The 20,111-nt window shown below is 41.8% G+C and overlaps 1 protein-coding gene across 1 annotated transcript; it reads right to left on the bottom strand.

The window, feature by feature from the left end:
• Positions 1-9,235: 9,235 nt before the first annotated feature.
• On the bottom strand, positions 9,236-19,870 carry flcn (folliculin). The gene is made up of 12 exons (XM_080540250.1): positions 19,647-19,870; positions 18,800-19,009; positions 18,238-18,384; positions 17,551-17,772; positions 17,111-17,277; positions 16,333-16,424; positions 14,507-14,670; positions 11,708-11,821; positions 11,178-11,301; positions 10,549-10,677; positions 9,961-10,063; positions 9,236-9,459 (listed from the first exon to the last, which is right to left on the bottom strand). The coding sequence occupies exons 2-12, from the start codon at positions 19,007-19,009 to the stop codon at positions 9,252-9,254; spliced, it is 1,680 nt and encodes a 559-aa protein (XP_080396376.1). The 5' UTR covers positions 19,647-19,870; the 3' UTR covers positions 9,236-9,251.
• Positions 19,871-20,111: the final 241 nt, after the last annotated feature.

Below are 20,111 nucleotides of genomic sequence, written 5' to 3'. Positions count from 1 at the left end.
TTTGAGAAGGTCCAACAATGCACGCCTCGCACGCTTAAGCTTACACTTCCGCTAGGTTGATCACGTGATTTAAAGCGTCGCTCTGGCTGTGTTCGGAATGGTATACTAGCATACTGCATACTAGCATACTCAATGAGTATATACTGCATACTGCCTACTAAATTCATAATAAGAATGCGATTCTCGCATACTCAAATCTCGCATACTGTACAGTGTGAACGCACTGCATACTCAAAATCTACGTCATATCTAGTATGAGTAGTATGCTAGTATGCTATTTATATATATGTCATTATATATTATTATAATATAATACATATTATATACATATGAGCCTCGGAAAAGCGCTATATAAATATAATGTATTATTATTATTATTTCGGCATTTCGAAGACAGTGCCTCAGCCAACGTTGGACCCGGAAACACGTCACGACTTAACAAGCAGAATCCGAACACAGCCTCTGTGTTTTCACCCGCCCCTCTCTCTCTCTAGCTCCCTCTACACTTACGAGAATTCAGCTGATGTTGTCCCCGAAATAGGCCAGCTGACCTCAGTGCGTTCATTGGCATTTTTCCCGATTAAACCCTGGTCATTGCCAGTAAAGTCCTCTAGAAGTATTCAACCAAGAAATTGCCTGGCTTAATCCTGTGGGGGAAATCACGGTTCTTTCTTTCACAATTTTTAATAAGTGAAACATTTTTGGTCTAGTAGTGAGATGATGTATTATTCATTAGCAGACCAATATGCCACCCACCTACTGCTGTAAATTGGTAGATATTTACTAATATTCTGGTATATTCTGCACTATTTTGCAACCCCTTTCTGAGACAAGCCATCCAAGTTCTCACCCCTCTCTCTCTCTCTCTCTCTCTCTCTCTCTCTCTCTCTCTCTCTCTCTCTCTCTCTCTCTCTCTCTCTCTCTCTCTCTCTCTCTCTCTCTCTTCCATAGAAGAAAGCAAACCTCCTGTGACTATCCTACTGTATTTCTCCCATTTAGTTTTTTTTTTCTGAGTGGGGCAGTCCCACTCATATTTTTCATTTTTATTGGACAGATATAGTGAAGACAGATAGGAAAGTAAGGAGAGAGGGTATGTCAGCAGGGCATGGACCAGAATCGAACCCATGCCAACATGGGCATATTTGTGCACTGTAATAATAATAATAATAATACATTTATTTTATAAGGCGCCTTTCGAGGCACTCAAGGTCGCCGTACAACACATTTAAAGACCACTGTAGACCACCCCAGGCAACTCTCCCATTGAGTTTTAATGTTGTGCAACAAACACTTCACTGCAGACTGTGAGTGTGACTCCTCTTCTAATGCACAACTACTCTCAATCCTCACTCCCCCTGTCTCTCTCCCTCTATAGTCTGCCAATGTGTACCGTCTGTTTAGGCCCAAGTAGCATTCACGTTTACTTTGTTTCTTTGATTACTCACTCCAATATGTGATATATTTCTCTTTCACTCCCTCTCTCTCTTTTTTTTCTCTCTCTCCCCACCCAACCCCCTGTGTTCACTGAGACTCCTGTTTTTAAGAAAGATAACACTCACTGTGCATCTAAAACACAATAGTCCCATAGAAATTCAATCTTGCACAATAATGTGTACTGTTACACTGGCACATAAAAAGTGTGAGTTGGCATGGGCTAGAACTGTCTATTCCCTGGGCTATTCAGAGTTGAATAAGAACAAGGTCCGATGGCAAATCTTCAATTTTATTATTAGTCAAATCAGCAATTTCACGCCCTATTTGTATGTGTGTGTGTGTGTGTGCACACATGTACAGGCATGCATGTAAGTGTGTTTGTGTGTGTGTGTGTGTGTGTGTGTGTGTGTGTGTGTGTGTTGGTACAAGGAGTCACCGTTTAGGTCTGAAGCTGCATTCCATCTAAAGTGCATTCCAAGAAGCTGCCTCATCTGCAGCTGCCATTTCTCTTTCAGTAGGATACAGGCAGTGTGATCGTGACCTTAGCAGAGAAGACACTGAATTTCCAAGCTCAACATCCTCGGATTCACTTCGGGAAGTGTAATATAGATCTTTTGGTAACACTTTACAGTCCTGGAACTGTATGGCTTGTCTGAGTAGCCTATTATCATTACAGTGTCTACCATGGAGGCTGACCATAGCAGGGGATTCCCATGTTGTTACTCTGAAACAACTTTGGTAACTAGAATTGTAATACACAGCTATACCAATGTAGAATCATAAAAGAAGGATTGAATTGTAAAGGGAACTTGCCAATAAACTTGCTTTCAAATGAGTTACTTATTAGTTAGTATACTGTGTTGTTGACATGAAATTATCAATAAATAAGAATTCCATTTCATCAGATGTCCCTTTTGCAACTTGCTATGAATTATGGTTGACCTTTTCAAATGTTTTCCTATTGTGCAGTAAGATCACAATATGGAGGCAAAAGAGCTGTTGAAGAGTCAGACAGCAAGTCTTCTGTCAGCAATTGCGCAACACTTTAACCCCATGCTGGGGGCTGTTGAGAATGAACTTGAATGAACTTGAATGAACTTGACCTTTTCACGGGATGGAATCAATTTGAGGCAACTCATTATCTGTAGGGTTTTATTTACATTTTGTACAAAGTTTCACAGAAAAGTAAGACAAACAGTAAAACATTTAAGAAGACAAACCGACAAACAAAAATATTTACATACAATACAATATTTCACACCACATAAAACATTTGTAAACATCTGATGAATTTCATCCCGTATACTGAACATTAGTTTATGTGCTGTGGCTAGCTCAGTATAAAATATTACTGTTTTGCAGAGTTAGCTGGCGTTGTTCAATATGGCTTTTTTAAACAGTATGGCTATGTTGTATGCTATGATGAGTATGTTATAGTGACCTATAATATACTGTACAATACTTTTGAATAGTGAATTTTGTTATTATTATTTTTTCGTTATGAACTGCAGTCTTACATTCAGTGCAATAATAACCTGCACATGTCACTTCATTTAACAGAGCTTACTGCATCGGCACATCTAGACAGACACAATGAGAAACAATCCATCCAGTGCCAGAGAACATGATGCAACACGACTACATATTATTACTTGTATTATTTTTCAACGCAGGGCCTCTTTTTTGCATTTTCTGTGCGTCATTAAAGAGATCAGTTTTAGTAACTATAGCAACCACCAACGCAGTCCGTAAAACAAGAGGCTACAGAGAGAACCAGGAAACCACACTGACGACGGGCCCCCGTTGGTCCTCTCCCCCTGGTGCCCTTCGTTGTGCTCTCCGGTGTGAACTGCACGTGTGGTTAATAACCTCCCTCTTCCCAGAAGTGGCACTGCATCCTTCTCCTTCTCTATAGGGGAGGCCACAGTGGGGAGGGAACAAGTGTCCGTCGGCGTTGAGCACCCACGCTCCAGCAGTTTGGAGAAAAGGGAGGAAGTGAAGGAGAGGAGATCCTCTGGAGAAGAGGAGACAGAGGGGAGGACGAAGGGGTCAGGGTCTTCCATGTATTTCTGTGAGAGAGGGGGATAAGGAAGCAGAGGGGTGGTTAAACAAATAATGCAGTTTGAGACAAAGTATGTGGTGTTCAGATGCACGTCGATCTCCAAGAGATTACAACAGAGGGGTATACGGTCCATTAATGGTTCAATTCAATAAAAGGATCAACAAAAAAGTATTATTATTCTTCTTGTGCAGCAATAATGAATGTGTTGATTCCTCATACAACAACAAAACAAAATGTTGCACAAGAAGAGTCATCATTTTGAACTATCCTGGGAATTTGTTATTCACTCTGTTCACACTGTTAAGCCCTCTGTCATTTATTGACAGGGGTTACCATAAAGGGAAAAATGAGACAAAACAAGACAAGGCACATTTTTAACAATCTCAATGCAATGTTTTTTTTTCACCTGCTGAGACCTTTTCTTGAGAGCATTTGTACGTATGTGCACATCATGCAATACTGTGCACATTGTATTATGACTGTGGTGGGCTACTTCCTGTCAATGTGGTTTACCTGTGATATCTGTATTTCCACTGTGTTTTGGGCTCTTTATATGGCTTTGTATAAATTATGCTCGAATTAATGCTTGTTGCCCCCCCCCTTGAGGGCCTGTTTAAAAGTAGGGCTTTGGGGAGGGCCAGGAAGATCATGGCTGACCCCGCACACCCAGGCCACGGTCTCTTCGCCACGCTCCCCTCAGGCAGGAGGTTGCAGTCACTGAAGACTGTGAAGGCCCGACACTCACACAGCTTTTTCCCCACCGCCATCCGGCTCCTAAATGCTGCTGGTGTCCCCCTGACCTGACCCCCATCTATCTGCCCTCCCTCCACCCCCACTCAGAGAGCTATGGACTGTCTTAACCTGAACACTTGACATTTTGGCACTTTTTGCACTTCTTATATTTATATTTATGTATTACTTTTTGCATAATGATGTTGGTACTTTGTCCTGTCTTGCACCTGTCCTGTTGTAAACCGTGCTCCACTGTACCAAACCAAATTCCTAACATGTTTACATGTCATGGCAATAACGTCTTCTGATTCTGTACACGACAAGACTGTACACTGTCCAGATGAAGCTGTATTGAGTATATGGTATTGACAGTTACTGGATAAGACTAGAATATAAAATATCAATGTTCTTCTAAGTATAGTGCCATGAGTTTTTTTCTGACCATAAAAGAATCCTGGCCTAGCCAGGTTATAGATTAACTAGGGCCTTGATTTTGCTCTGGTTAGGTCATGTGGACAAGAAGAATTCCAAGCCCAACCCATGTATGGTGTATCAAACATACGGTATGGTACATACCACCATATTTGTGATGTCATTCAGGACTTTCATCAGCTCTTCGATGAAAGACTGTTTGTTGTTTTCCGGCCATAGTTGGATGTAGAGCATATTCCAGGAGTCAGAGAGGATGGCTGCAGCGTGGAACACACAGCACTGGAGAGACATGAGACCACCCAGTAGAAATGTGAGTACAGAGGTTTCACAGATGATCACTTTGATTGGTCACCAACACTGGAGACAGCAGCTGGGTCAAGCATCCGTTTTCAGTTCAACTACAAGACCGGATCACATTACTACGCTGATCATAATAACTAACATGTTGCAAATCCCAAGATTTCATAAATACGGGCAAAAGATAAGATAATTGTGATAATAAAGGTTTGAGATACAAGAGTTTATCACGATTGTATTAATCATAACAATTCATGAGCCTACCATAGGCCTACATAATTTGAACAGTATAATAGGAACAATACAAAGATAGACTTTAGAGTGCCAGAACTGAGTCATTGCTACTGACAGATCCATTGCTATCATTAACCAACACATCAATACAACCAATGATTTTAACTGCTGAGTATTTGCTTAACAGAATGAAGGATAGGATAGGCCTATGTAGAATTAGGTAAACGCTGGAGTTAATCATGCAATTAGGTAAACGTTGGAGGTAATAATTGTCTGAAATGATCATTTCGGCAATAAGTGGTATGTAAACGGTGTCTCACCGGCTCAGGGCACAAGAGGCTGTCATTGTAGTGGTGGGTAATCTCATAATCTTTGGGGAACACCTTCCGCTGCATGGGAGGAAGAGAATGCAGACAGATCAACATACAGACAGACAGAAATGAACTAGATGTCTATTAGCCAATTCACCGAACATCACATTACAGCCATTACAACAACAAAAAACAAGGAAGTAGGCAAGTCATTTGTGGTTAAATGACACTTATGTTCATCACTGTCCTTACTCATGCTCAATTCTAAACGGAGGCTCTTGTATTCTGCAGATCAGAGCATGATTGGTGCGCACACTATGATATACAACCATATTACCTCTACCTATTATTATAGGCTATGTAATAATATCTATACACTGCAAAAAGTCAGCTCTCAAAAACAAGAAAAAAAGCAATAAAAATAGGGGAAATAATACTTAGAATAAGCAAAATTATCTGCCAACAGAACAGGAACATTTCACTTGCCAAGATTGTCTTAAAACAAGTAAGAGATATCTTAAAACTGGTGCAGTCAGACAGAAAACAAGCTTATATTGCCTTGATGTAAGATATTTAATCTTACTTAGATTTACTTTTTGCATTGTACAAGTGTCGTACACAACAAGGATAGTCATTATGATGTTCAACTCACAAATCCAGCATGGTCAGAGTCAACAGACGTTTGGATGTTCTGGACAACACTTCTAATAGACCCGCATGACTGGCCTCCACCACGATGGACTGTCAATATCGATAGCAAGAGAAACACTGGAAAAAGTGTTTATGTGAGAAAGAGAGAGAAAGAAAGAGAGAGAGAAAAAGGGAGAGAGAGAGATGAAAAGGGAGATGCAGGTTAATGGATGGAAACTTTCTGTGGTTTTCCTGCATGCTTACTCAGAAACATCATGACTTCATCCTCATCTAAGTCATACAAGCCAGTAAATCAAAAAAACAATTATAAAACCATCACATTAATAATTCACATGCACTGATAATGTGGTCAGAATATAATATTCCAATTCCGCTAATTATATCAAACATTTATTTTCGAAATGCGCATGAATGAATGAATGAAAGCTTTATTTCGAACATGTGAAAAAAGAAATAGTTATAACAACAAAAAACAAAACAAAAACAAAACAAAACAAAAAACACTATTTACTTAACATGTCCGAAAAGGAGTAGGAAGAAGCATGCTTATTTAATCCTACCCCTTCTCCAATACTCAGAGATTAATAATTAATAATCTGCAGTTAACTTCAATATTAATATAATATCTTTTTTTAATTAAATCAAATGTATTTACGTATTTACATATTTACCAACAATAGAAAACAGATAATGTAAATAAACAAATAATCTGTGAAAACAACTGGTGACTATCAAAGCCCTTCTTCCTCCTCGCATCATGCCAAACTGGAAAAATAAATGTGGAAGTAAATCATAAATCATTCTCTTACCTGGTAGTGACATGCTTTTATCTTCCCAAGTAAGGACACGTCTTCTCCATGTCTCTGATTGAAAGCAATCAAGTCTGCAGAGATCTGTCTTTTACTATCAGTCTGAGTATGCTCAGATCTAAGATCCCCTGTCCTGTGCGGTTTCTTGAGGTCTGTGAGCGCTCCGTCAGTCTCTAGCCCTGTTTACATCTCTTATTAAAATGCCTTTTGTCTCTGGTACTTTCCAAACGTCGCACACCCTCTCTCACGCTATCCTGCACTCTCTCACTTTGGATTTTCCCCACTTTTCCCAGCCTGTCAAAGCTGCAGTCTTCTCTTTCCCTTTCCCTCCTTTTCTTTCTCTGTTCTTTCCCTTTCTCTTTCTATTTCCCTGATGACCCAGTAATTTTTTGACCTCCCCCCCTAATTCGAATCACTCTCCTCCTCTCTCCCTTTTAAATGGACTAATGAATATAGTTAGAGACGCACAGACAGGCCTACTCTCTTTCTCGCTTCTTCTCTGTCTCTCCTTCGCCCTCTGGGCAGCGGTCTGTGTCTCAGACTAAAAGTGAAAGTGCTTTGCTATCAAATCTGGATTGCCTGTCTGCTCCCTTTAAGTCTTTCAGCCACTCCCACTGAAACACCGAAACGTTTTACCTCATTGACCGACCACCCGACCAGCCCCCCCCCCCCCCCCCCCCCTTCCCTGGCTCTGTCTCGCTCTCGGCCAGCCCCCCATTCCAAACGAGGCCTCAGCAAGCTTAGTCATGTAGTTGCTGGGCCGTATGGTATTAATTTCAACGCCCATCCCTCCCCTGTGCCCCCCCCCCACCCGCCCCCGTCCCGTGTGTGTGTGTGTGTGTGTGTGTGTCCTCTTGTCTTCCCCTCCTCCTCTTCAGAGCTGATGAGTAATAATCTTCCTGTTTAGTCACTGCACAGAGGAACTGTCATAAATCAAGAATTGTCTTTTTTGGGGGGGCGACAAAGGGGATTGCAACACCACTGACATAACTTGCAAGTCAAGTTAAGTGTGTGAGAGTTATTGATGGTTATGACCTGGTTATTGATGGTTGTGACATCTTGAAGCGAAGCAAAACATACTTGAAATATCTTCGCAGTTCATGGCTTTTAGGCTTTTGAACAACACACCTTTCGTTAATTATTCTCACGTTCACGTTTACCCTTCGGTCCTCCATAGACCTAGAGCCTTTTCCCCAATGTATAAATATATATTTTCACTCACCTGGTCTTCCTGTCCATGGCTGGCATTGACTGTGTCATGTAATTGAATACCAATTGTATCTACACACTGTCAGCCTATATTTGTGATGCATTTAAAGTACAGTAGTACACAGTATATGATGCTGCAGACAGAATTTCCAGGGGACAATAAAGTAGGTATGGAGATTAGTACACTTTGTTCAGGCCAGGGTATATTTTGTTTTCTAATAACTCTCTCTAAATCAACCTCCCACCTCTTCAGTAAGACTATAAAAAAGTCAACACCACCACAATGTATGTACTAATGTGTTGTGATTTGCATTTAACACAACCGCAAAAAAAGAAAAACAGGCGACGATCTTGGATCTTGAACAAAACCATGTGCCATGTGCCAGGGGATTATTATTATTATACATTTGCAGACTTCAGCAAAGCCTCCTGAATAGGCTCAAATAACTATGAGAACACACACAAAAAAAACTATGCGGATATTTTGTTTCCTAATGAGTGGCTAGGCTCGTTAGGAGGTGATTCCCTGCTGATTGTGGTTCAACAATATTGACCGAGGCCTCGTTATTATGCAATAGGTTTTTTTATGTTGTGCGACACCCGAAGACCTTCCAGTGTTGTCTCACACTGCTTGAGGCTTTTTGGGCTAACAGCCACTCATTGTAAAAAGCATGTGAGGGAGCTGGCAGAAGGAAGCCGTTTTCTTCTCCTCCTCCTTTCTTTCCCTCCCTCTCTCTTTGTTTTAACAGTCCTCCACAAGATGGTGCCAATCATGAAATAAGATAAACAAAATGCTGTTTCAGCTCGAAGCAGTTGTTTTATTTGAATACAATGTACAATGTGTTAGCAAACTTAAGTTATAATAATAACTTATCATAATTTAGACATAAAAGACAGACATTGTCCCATAAGAATTCCCTTCCTTCGACAGATAAAACCCCAAATATATTATTCAAAACTTTAATATGTTATATGGAACTGGATAAATGATTAATCATTTGAAATAATACATTATAAAATCCTACTTAATTTCCCTCATAGTTTTCTCTCTCTCTCACCCCCCCTTTCTTTCTCCCCTCTTCACTGGCTGACGGTCCTCTCCCCCCCTCTGACTGCGGTCATTAGATGGCTCTTGTAGGTCTTGCTGAGTCCCGTCATCCAGAACTTGAGCAGCCTGACGTTGTCCTCCTCCCCAGGCCCGGTGGCCCCTAGGAGGCCCAGCACCTTCTGAGTGTCCTCCCTCCCTCGGCCGTCCACCTTGGAGAACTTAAACAGCACTTTCACTTTACTGGAGCAGATAGAGAAAGGGAAGGATGGGTGAGAGACAAAGGGGGGAGTAATAGATGGGGAGGAAGGTGGACAGGGGGTGGGACGGGGGAGACAGAAAGGGTTTTGAGAGTTTTGGGTAGAAGACGAGAGAGATGGACAAAAAAAGAAAAAGTTGGAATTCCCCAATAATTCAATATTCCATATCAGGCTGTTTTTGCCCAGTTGTTTTCTGTTTAGGGCGTTTCTTAGTTTCTTTGAATTCCTCCAAATTCCCTGCATTTCCCCCAATAAAACTATAGCTTTTTCTAAATGGAGGTATGATAGGCACACAGTTAGATGCATAGAATTGTTAGAGACATACAATATATAAACAAAATATTATCCACTCACAATCAATCAAATCAAATTATATAAATTTGTCACAAAGTACTAAAGAGCTACCTGAACCGTCAAACAGTGAACATAGGTAATAGTTGTAAGGAACAGGAAGGAAGTCTCTCGATAGAAGGTCATTACTCACTTCATCCACTCCTCCTTCAGACAAAGCAGACAGTGAGAGACCACGTCCACAGACAGGTTCTCATTGGACAACGCCACCTCCACCTTGTTCAACAACGTGGGGCCTGAGACAGAGAGACACTGAGTAAGTGAAAAATGCCACAGAGGGGCGCTTAGGTGGCGTAGCGGGTTAAGCGTTGACCATGTACAGCAGGGCTCCCGGTTCGATTCCAGCCGCGGACATATCCTGCATGTCATCCCTTCTCTCTCTCTCACCCATCCTTCCTGTCATAATCTCTACTATATCTGTCATTAAAAATAAAAATATGACTGGCAGCCTGCAAAAGAACTTAAAAAAAAAAAAGAACTAGTCTCTGGCTGGTCAGTCAAGGACAGGGTTCACAAGTTGGACCTGAGCAGAATGGCTAATCTACAAATAATCTAAAAATAACAAAATACTGATCCATATTATGGAGATTAGTAAATCTACAGGGTGCCTTGCAAGCAGGTTGCCTTTCAACCTGTGACACTTTGAAAGGAAGGGGGCATATCTATGTATATCTAATCATGTGTACTCTATGTTGTCAATATTGTCCAGGATGTTGCTCACCTCTGTCCATGGGCTGTGTGTTGGCACTGCTGATGGTGAACTGGTAGAGTGAGGCGATGTCTTCGTCACACCCAGCTGAGTAGAGAGAGCCCCTCTCTGCATTGGCCACATCCACCAACACTGAGAACTCTGAGAGGAAGAAAACATAAACAAGTCGTTTCTTATAATGTAGCATTGTGTTTAGTAGCTATGTTGACACATTTAAAATGTTTTTAAAAGCTCATTCTTTCAAGTTCATTTGGATATGAACCGCCCTGAACATTTTAAAATAGGAAGCACATTGTTTTTCTTTTTAACCACAACATTTTAGCTTTTTAAATCATAATACAGTTTTTTACTATTATTTTTAAATGACTGGACTTTTTAAAAAGGCACTACATTTTTATAAACACTGTTATGTCTGTCTGTTTTTATTGTATGTATGTGACCTATGTGTGTTTTTAATGTGGAAACTGTATTCATGAACTGCACTTCTGCCTGTCAAAGGAGAATTTCTGTCACTGTGTGACAGACAATAAAGCAATCTTGAATCTTGAATCTTGAATCTATGATAGTTTACAGTAGCATTTCTCAGTGGCTTGGGTGTTACAGGTCTAACTCCCATCATACATCTGGGTTACTTCTTGTACCTGAGGAGCTGACATGGGTGGGGATGGGCACGTCTGGGCTGAGGCCCAAGAAGTTACATCGGTAGGCCTCCTCGTACTGGGCACTGTACGGTACGGAGCGGACACAACCCACCGGGAGCAAGGCCTGGTGGGGAACCAGAGAAGAACCAGAGAGACAGAGAATGTTATTATAGTAATGTGGAACAGGTAGGAAGAAATAATCGTAGCTAGAAACACCTGTAAGGTGTGTGTTGTCCTCTGCTATTAACAGCAAAGATTAAGATTTGGAGAGGCTAAGCTTAGAGCCTAGTCGATATGTGTAGAGGGCCCACTGCTATACCAAGTGGGTAACTACAATGACTGCTGGTTGGCCTCTGCAACCCCTGTTATTTCTAAATAATCAAATATACCTCATCTTGTGGAGATGCTACTGGTGTGCTGACTTTTGTTTTGTGAGCCTGCATGGACAGTAACTGTCTACGACTAGAGCCGGAGACCACAGAACTATTCCTTTTCATATCAAGAAGAAAGTGAGTGGCGACATGGCCTACCTTCAGTATGATGAACACTGATTGGATGAGCCCTGGGTCTGCCCCTCTACATATGACCTGATTTCCCATGAGCACATGCCATGCCAGCTGACGGAACTCTGCGGCGCCCAGCACCTGTGGACCAATCAGAAAACAGATATAAATGCCAGTGTGGAAGTAAATGAAAGAATATAAATCACTTTTATTGTGTGTATCTGATTGTGTGTATAACTCTACTACCGTATCCCTTATATACCGTAATGTGATGTTCACTATTATTTTTATTTTTTTTTACCTTTATTTTACGAGGCGAGACAATTAAGAACAAAATTCTTATTTACAATGCCGGCCTGCAATAAGGGGAAAGGGGAGGGGGGCTGAAAGATAAAACATGAACATAAAACATCACTTCACTTCACTCATAAAGTGAGTTGTACTGTATACTATGTTGACTTTACCTATCGTAAATGTTGCAGAGCCTCATTGTCTGAAGGGCAGTGCCAGGTGGAATGTGGTGAGAAAGTAACTCATTTAGGGGGTGTTCACACTTGACTTCTTTTTAAAGAAAAAAGCGCGGCCTTCAGCGCCTTTTTACATACAACCCTATGGGAAGAGGGAAAAAACTGCCGCTTTTTTAAAAAACGTGAGAAAAGCGCAGCTGCTGCCGCCGCCCTTTTCAGTTGAACTGGACTTGACTTCTTTTTAAAGAAAAAAGCGGCCGCTTTTTGAGAGCCCTACCCTTATGTGGATTTACTGCTGTTTGTGTCCTACAATAAAGTGTGCTGTTGGAGAAGAGACTGGCAGAGCGAATCACAGCACTCTGCTGGCCATTGTCTCTGTGCTGATCGATGTCTCTCCTCAGTGTGCAGTGTTTTTAATAAAGAAGCTTTTACTCGATAACAGTATTGAACCCATGTAAAAACTGACATTTATTCTTCCACACCAGATACAGTGACACAAAATTAATGTAAAAACAAGAGGAGTTAGTCTGACTGCTAAATGCACTTAAAACAAAGCAAGAGCAATACAGTTCACAGTTCACCTATGTGTACATGTAATGTATCTGTATAGAAAGAAAAATAAATTTCTAATGGGTGTTAGATCTGTCTTTTTGAGATTTTCATTTAATCAGCACAGTTCATAGAATTGTAATCTCTCTATTGAGATTCTGGGGGTGAAGGAAGTAAAAAAGTGGGGACAGGAAGTTGTCTGCAGGTCTCCACCCCCATAAATATTTGCTGTGGCTTGCAATGACCCTCCTCTTCCACCTGTGCCCTCTGGTTTAAAACCTAATTTGCACGCTTTGCACAAAATGTAAATATGGAGTAGGGCTGGGTATCGCCACTGATTTCCCAAAACGATTCGATTCCGATTCACAGCTCCCGATTCGATTCGATTCACGATTCGATTCGATTCCGATTCGATTTAGTTCACAATATCAATTTTCCTTGAATATGAAGAGATTCTCAGAACTAATGCTATAAATGGTTCAAGGAACCCTATAACATGTAGCATTGTTAAACATATCAATGTTTACATTAAGAATTGACTCCAAAGCAGTTACATGAATGTACTTCTTATTGGAACATAAATGAACATCTTTGACCAACATTTTGCTAAATCAGACACTACAAAAAGTGCTTTTTAACGTGCTTTACTGCAGCCAGTGTAAATAAAGGGGCTACAAACATAGCCTATCGGTAAACAAGACATCACATATCCCTCAGGACTGTCTCAAATAGCTTATTTGCATAATATATATATATATATATATATATATATACAAAATACAAATGTGCAAAACTCAAACGAAAATAGTGCAATAGATGAGGGTATTTTGGGGAAGAAAAAAACACATTGTAAACCATAATGTCCATGAAACTAAAGCCCTTCATTACTGCTTTCTCACTTTTTGGAGATTGGAAGATTTTATTCAGGAATAGACATAATTGGAAAATCAATGATTATTAAAATACTGTAGTATACAGTAACAATAAGTTAGTGGAAACACCACAAACACCACAGGCCTGTTTCGGATCCGCTTTTCCATGTTTCACGTCAGGGTGATGCCTCAATAAGTGGTTCCGTAGATTTGTGGTGTTTCCACTAAATTTAACCTCCACTGCGCACAGCTTGCATATGGCTTTGCTTTTGTCCTGCTCATCTCTATCGTCATAATTTTTACATCCAAAATGCACCCAGACATCTGCCTTTAAGCCTGGTCGTTGCGTGAGATATGATACATTCTTGTAGCGCGAGATCTGGCCACGAGATCTCGTTGCGGGTTGAAGCTGCAAGCAAAAAAATTAAAAAATAAATAAAAATAAAAACATGAAAGATCGATCTCGGGATTTATGAATCGATAATCGCTCATTCAATGAAGATCGATTCAGAATCGGGAAATCGATTTTTTGAACCCAGCCCTAATATGGAGTAAGCTGAATCATTTATTGATGCCATCATTTCGCAAGTACGAATTGTGCATTTAATATTCTGTTTGAAGAAGGAATTTGGTTGAAAACCCTGTCTCAAGTCCTCTCTAATCGTCCACAGAAACCATGACACTGGTCAAATTCACCAGATGGAGCTGCCTCCCAGCTCTACTTAGTGCTAGATTGGCAGTCAGACTCCATTTATACTGAGAGTCTGACCACAGTAACACACCTTTTCACAATGGCTTACTTGGTTTGATCTCATGTATTTTGTTTGTTGTTATATCTGATTTTGCTGTTTTTATCTCATTTTGCTTTGTTGATTTTAATGTTTTGATATGTGGTTTTAAACTGTCTTGTAAGGTGCTATAAAAAAAGGAACGTTTACCTGTCTCAAGTGTCTCAAGGAGCGGAATTTTGGACCTGGAAATCCCTCTCCTTTCCCATCATCCCACAGGAAGTCCCTGCTGAACTCACTCCCTGATTGTTGTCTCTGAGGTCTGCCCCCGCCTCCCTCCGCTCCTTCCCAGCAACTCATTTCCTCCTCTTGCTCTAAGAGGAAAAACAAAACAACAGAAAAACGTTAATTCTATAATCATTAAATATTGTCAATATAGGGTTAGGGTTAGTAGGGTTAATGTTAGGCTTCATTCTGTAAAAACATTGTTCCCGGATATGCATGTGTGAGGTGAGTGGGGATTTTATTTAATGGACAACATTATTGGAAAAAAAGGGAATCATCAGAGTGGAATGTGTCTGATATGATTGAGCAAATCACAGTGTAGCAATGTCAGCTCTGATGGTCTAACTCTATGAATCACACTTCCAATTCAGTGACCACCACACACTGATACTCATACTGATGAGTATTTTGGAGACATGATGTGCTTGTGTGAGTGGGAACAGAACTCTTGACTCTTCACTCTAACTATGTGTCTGATACAATGACAGTTGATCTTCCATTGTGAATGGTTATCAGTGCCCCCCCCCTCTCTCAATTAGGAGCACTTATTTACAGTTAATTTGTAATTCCTGGCTATTGTAAATGTATAATTCTCGAGGCTCGAGGCAACTCTTCAAAGAGTTCTTCAAGAGATCTTCAAACATCGACGCGGTGCTCAAAGCCCATTGTTGATGGGTTACTGTTAGAACTAATCCATGTCCTCTGGGTAAGATGGATGTCAGTAATGAACTTGTTCTTAAGCCCCATTGCTAGTCCTGAATCCATACCCACTAGAACCACTGTTAGAATCCCTGTCCGCCATTCAATGTGTACTACTAATTTGGTTCAAAGTTCATTTAGTGCCTTTTACCAGGCCTCAAATCCCGTCTCAGCTCTCTTCTCTTAAATCTTGTACTTTTAAAAGGATAGAACTGGGCTGGGAAAAAATCACATAAATGTAAGATGTCTATATCAAAAGTTAGATCAAGTTGAAATATTGGTAACTTCAAACCGACCCAGATGAGTGAATTTGAGTAAATCATGGCTCAAAATAAGTATATCTGACACTGATATTGCCTTATCAGGCTACAATGTATTTAGAGTGGATAGGGTTGGGAGGGGAGGAGGGGGTCGTAGTCTAAGTAAAATCTACTATCTCAGTCACTAGATTGGATTCTATAACCAAGCCCAAGTGCTTTGAATTTATTAGTCTAAGAGTTCACCTTGGGGCCTACCTCGTTTGTTGTTGCTGGCGTCTATAGACCCCCATCTGCTAGAAAGGATTCTGTTGAAGCACTTGGGGATCTATTGGCCCAATATACAAGCAATGAGCTTCTATATTTGCAATGAGCTTCTATATTTTAGAGTCAGATATAACAGATGTTAACTTGTGTCAAGTTTATTAAAGGAATAAAATGTTCAGTTCTATTACTGCCTGTACTTTTCTCCTCTTCAATACGATGTGTAAACGACGTCACTTCTGGTGACCTCTCTTTCAGGAACACAGAAGCAACCAATTATGAGGTTCAATGAGGGACATTGAACCTCATAACTAATTAAGCCCTCTTCTTACTCACAGTAGTGCTAATGCACACTTTTGTTAGCATCCTATACCTTTACCCAAAGACAGCTGTAGTGGGTTACAGGTGTTAACCTGGTCCTCACTGCCTACATGAGTCTGAGCTACAGTACTGAAATAGTGATTTAGAGCTTCTCTTTCACCTCTCAGAGATGAAATCCTGATGTTTTCCAGATGTCACCTGACTGCCTACCTGTCTGTCTCTCTATGAGCACCAGCGTGTCCTCCGTGGGAGCTCCCTCCAGCAGCTTCTCTGTCAGACGGCTGCCACACGCCTTCAGTAACCTGGAGAGGGACACACACACATCAGTGGACACACGTGGGAGCTCCCTCCAGCAGCTTCTCTGTCAGACGGCTGCCACACGCCTTCAATAACCTGGAGAGGGACACACACACATCAGTGGGAGCTCCCTCCAGCAGCTTCTCTGTCAGACGGCTGCCACACGCCTTCAATAACCTGGAGAGGGACACACACACATCAGTGGGAGCTCCCTCCAGCAGCTTCTCTGTCAGACGGCTGCCACACGCCTTCAATAACCTGGAGAGGGACACACACACATCAGTGGGAGCTCCCTCCAGCAGCTTCTCTGTCAGACGGCTGCCACACGCCTTCAATAACCTGGAGAGGGACACACACACATCAGTGGGAGCTCCCTCCAGCAGCTTCTCTGTCAGACGGCTGCCACACGCCTTCAGTAACCTGGAGAGGGACACACACACATCAGTGTGTGTGTGTGTGTGTGTGTGTGTCAAACTACTCATACACACCATCAGTAACCTGGGGTGGAGAGGAATATACTGTGTGTGTGTGTCAAACACACATCAGTGTGTGTGTGTGTGTGTGTCAAACTACTCATACACACCATCAGTAACCTGGGGGTGGAGAGGAATATACAGTGTGTGTGTGTGTCTGTCTATTTGTTTATTAGTGACCGTGAGTGAGTGACCGTTACAGAGCGCTAGCCGCTTACCAGCTGAAGGAGGAGTGCAGGCTGGCCCAGAGGTTGGGGTGCTGGGTGAGGGACGGGAGGGAGCGGGCTGCGTTACCACTCCTCTGGTGGGGGAACACCGCTGGGGAGAACACACTGTTCATCCTCACTGCTCGCTGAGGACATACACACTGTTCGCTGTCAAACACCTGTGGCGGGTTAAAGGTAGAGGAGGGAGAGGTAGGTTAACCTTCCTAATTAGCTACAGTAAGATAATGATTTATTATATAATATACTATGTTGAGGTTTGTGTGTGTGTGTGTGTGTGTGTGTGTGTGTGTGTGTGTGTGTGGCTGTGTGTGTGTGTGTGTGTGTGTGTGTGTGGCTGTGTGTGTGTGTGTGTGTGTGTGTGTGCATGTGTGTGTGTGTGTGTGTGTGTGGGTGTGTGTGTGTGTGGCTGTGTGTGTGTGTGCACTCCCTACCTTTAGTGACGTGCTCTGCAGGCTCTGTATAGTGAGTCTGAGGTGGCGCAGCAGGAAGGGCCAGGAGTTGATGAGGTAGATGCGGTCCATGGCTACCATGACGATGCTGTACCAGCGCTGGAAGCCCCGGGCCAGGCTGTCTTTGATGAAGAAGGTGTGGGAGAACACGAAACCGTGCTGCTCGTCCCCAAAGAAGATGGGCCCCTCGCGCCCCGGACACACCTGGAGAGGGAGGTAGAGAGCACAGGGAAAGAAAGAGTGAGAGGAGGAAAAGATAGGTGACAAGGTTGACAGTCTTATGACAGTCACCAACTCTCTGGAACCGTCTTCCATTGGACATCAGACAGGCATGCTCAGTGAAAGTGTTCAAAACTAAGCTAAAGACCCACCTGTTTTCTGTTGTCTATATGTCATAGCTTGTGTATTTGTGCTGTGAAATTATGTGTGTTTTTAAATTGAAATAGTTGTTTTAAATTGTTTTAAATTGTTGCTTACCTATTGTAAAGCACTTTGATGTAAAGTGCTATACAAATAAAGTTATTATTATGCAGATCCCGTTTCAAGTAGTTTCCGACACACGCACACACGCACACACAGACAGACAGACACAGACACAGACACACACACACACACACACACACACACACACACACACACACACACACACACACACCTACACACACCTACCTCACAGCTGAGGCTGCGTACACAGGCCTGGCGCACGACACTGAAGAGCTGAGGCTGTCTGGGGTGCTGGTGGCTGAGGAAGCGGATGCCCGTCTCGTTGTCAATACTCACAAAGCCTGGATGAGACGCAGGGAGAGACCGACAACCCTGAGAGGGAGAATGATGGAGATGGAGAGAGAGAGAGTGAGAGGAGTTAGAAAGAGAGAAGAGGAGAGAGAAAGAGGAACTTATAAGTGTCAGGGAAAGATAAGGGGATGATTTGATTTGATTTGAATGTTCTTTGAGGCACAACTCCTCTGTCAACTTGCCAATCACCATCCACGTTTAATAATAATAATAATAATAATAATACATTTTATTTATGGGCGCCTTTCAAGGCTCTCAAGGACACCTTACAAGACAGTTTAAAACCACATATCAAAACATTAAAATCAACAAAGCAAAATGAGATAAAAGCAGCAAAATCAGATATAACAACAAACAAAATACATGAGATCAAACCAAGTAAGCCATTGTGAAAAGGAGTGTTTTAAGACAGGTGTGTTTCCTCCACCACACTCACCTCACACATGTCTCCCCTCTGTGTGGCTGAGCTGTTAGCCCTCATGGTCAGTCCTTCCCCCTCCCGGTCTCCGTCCCGGTCCCTCTCTCCGGGCACGGGGGCTCCCGTCTGGGGAGGGGAGGGAGACGGGGGGTGCAGAGCCTCCGTGCAGAACAGCGTCCGGGGGCCATGGAGCTCACAGAAATGGCAGAGAGCAACCAGAGCGTTCATCTGAGAGGGGGAAGAGATTATTATTAATAATAATAATAATAATAACAATTTATTCGTATAGCGCTTTTCCTGCAAACGTTGCAGCTCAAAGTGCTTTAATCATTAAATAATCTTAATTTAATTCTTTTGTCATTTAAATGCAATATTAAAAGGATGGGTTTTTATCATCTTAATTTAATTATTTAGTCATTTAAAGGCAATATTAAAAAGATGGGTTAGGATGATTGAACAGAGGAGTATGGGAGAGTGTGTGTGAGTGTGTGTGTGTGTGTGTGTGTGTGTGTGTGTGTGTGTGTGTGTGTGTGTGTGTGTGTGTGTGTGTGTGTGTGTGTGTGTGTGCGTGCGTGCGTGCGTGCGTGTGTGTGTGTGTGTGTGTGTGTGTGTGTGGTGGGTGGGGGAGACACTATATTACGTACATTCAACTCAATGAGAATGTAATGTGGGTCATTTAGCTACTAGATATTAATGAGAGTCCTTCGTCTCTCTTGTAATCATTCGAAAGTGTCTTATTATTATTGTCACACTTTTAACATTGTTAACAGTTTGACAACTCAATCTGATTATTTTTTTTGCGTGGCTTATACATTTAAATTGCCAGTACAACTTTAAGAATGTTTAGTTAAACAAACACACGTACCTTGATAAGACTGCTCACATGCAACGCATCAAATCACTGGTGAACGCATGTTATCAACATCACAAAAACACATAATTGCTGCCAAACTAAAAAAGCCCATTGTCGTCCACGAAATATAACATATCTGTTCCGAAAAATAAGTCTGGAAATGCACGTTAAATAAAAATATCTCAATTTCGTATTAGCTATTCATAGAAACCTTATTCTTTCTCGCGGTTCTCGATTTTGTTTATGTTTATACTTTTCATGTCTCTGTCTGCTGGCTCTGTCTGGCAGGCGTCATGTGATGGCGGAAGTCACGCGGTCGGCTTCAGGAACGCAGAGATGACGCACGACATTGGAAGGTACATTTGGTCACGTGATGTGTAGGCTTTACCACACATGTTTAATAAGTCAACTGGTGGAAATTGATAACTTGTAAAGTGTTTGAAATTTTATTATTTCAATTGAAATGAAGGTTGCAAT

The sequence above is a fragment of the Nansenia antarctica genome (genome assembly GCF_963989245.1).
Source record: "Nansenia antarctica genome assembly, chromosome: 10".
Taxonomy (NCBI): Eukaryota; Metazoa; Chordata; class Actinopteri; order Argentiniformes; family Microstomatidae; genus Nansenia; species Nansenia antarctica.
Note: the sequence above shows the minus strand (reverse complement) of the source record. Positions and strands in the feature narration are given on the sequence as shown.

Excerpts from the sequence above, each read along its gene's own strand:
- flcn (XM_080540250.1), bottom strand. The coding sequence starts at position 19,009 with ATGAACGCTCTGGTTGCTCTCTGCCATTTCTGTGAGCTCCATGGCCCC. Across the intron at positions 17,278-17,550 it reads TGCAGAGCACGTCACTAAAG|GTGTTTGACAGCGAACAGTG; the intron begins GTAGGGAGTGCA and ends AACCCGCCACAG. Across the intron at positions 16,425-17,110 it reads CTGCACTCCTCCTTCAGCTG|GTTACTGAAGGCGTGTGGCA; the intron begins GTAAGCGGCTAG and ends GTCCCTCTCCAG.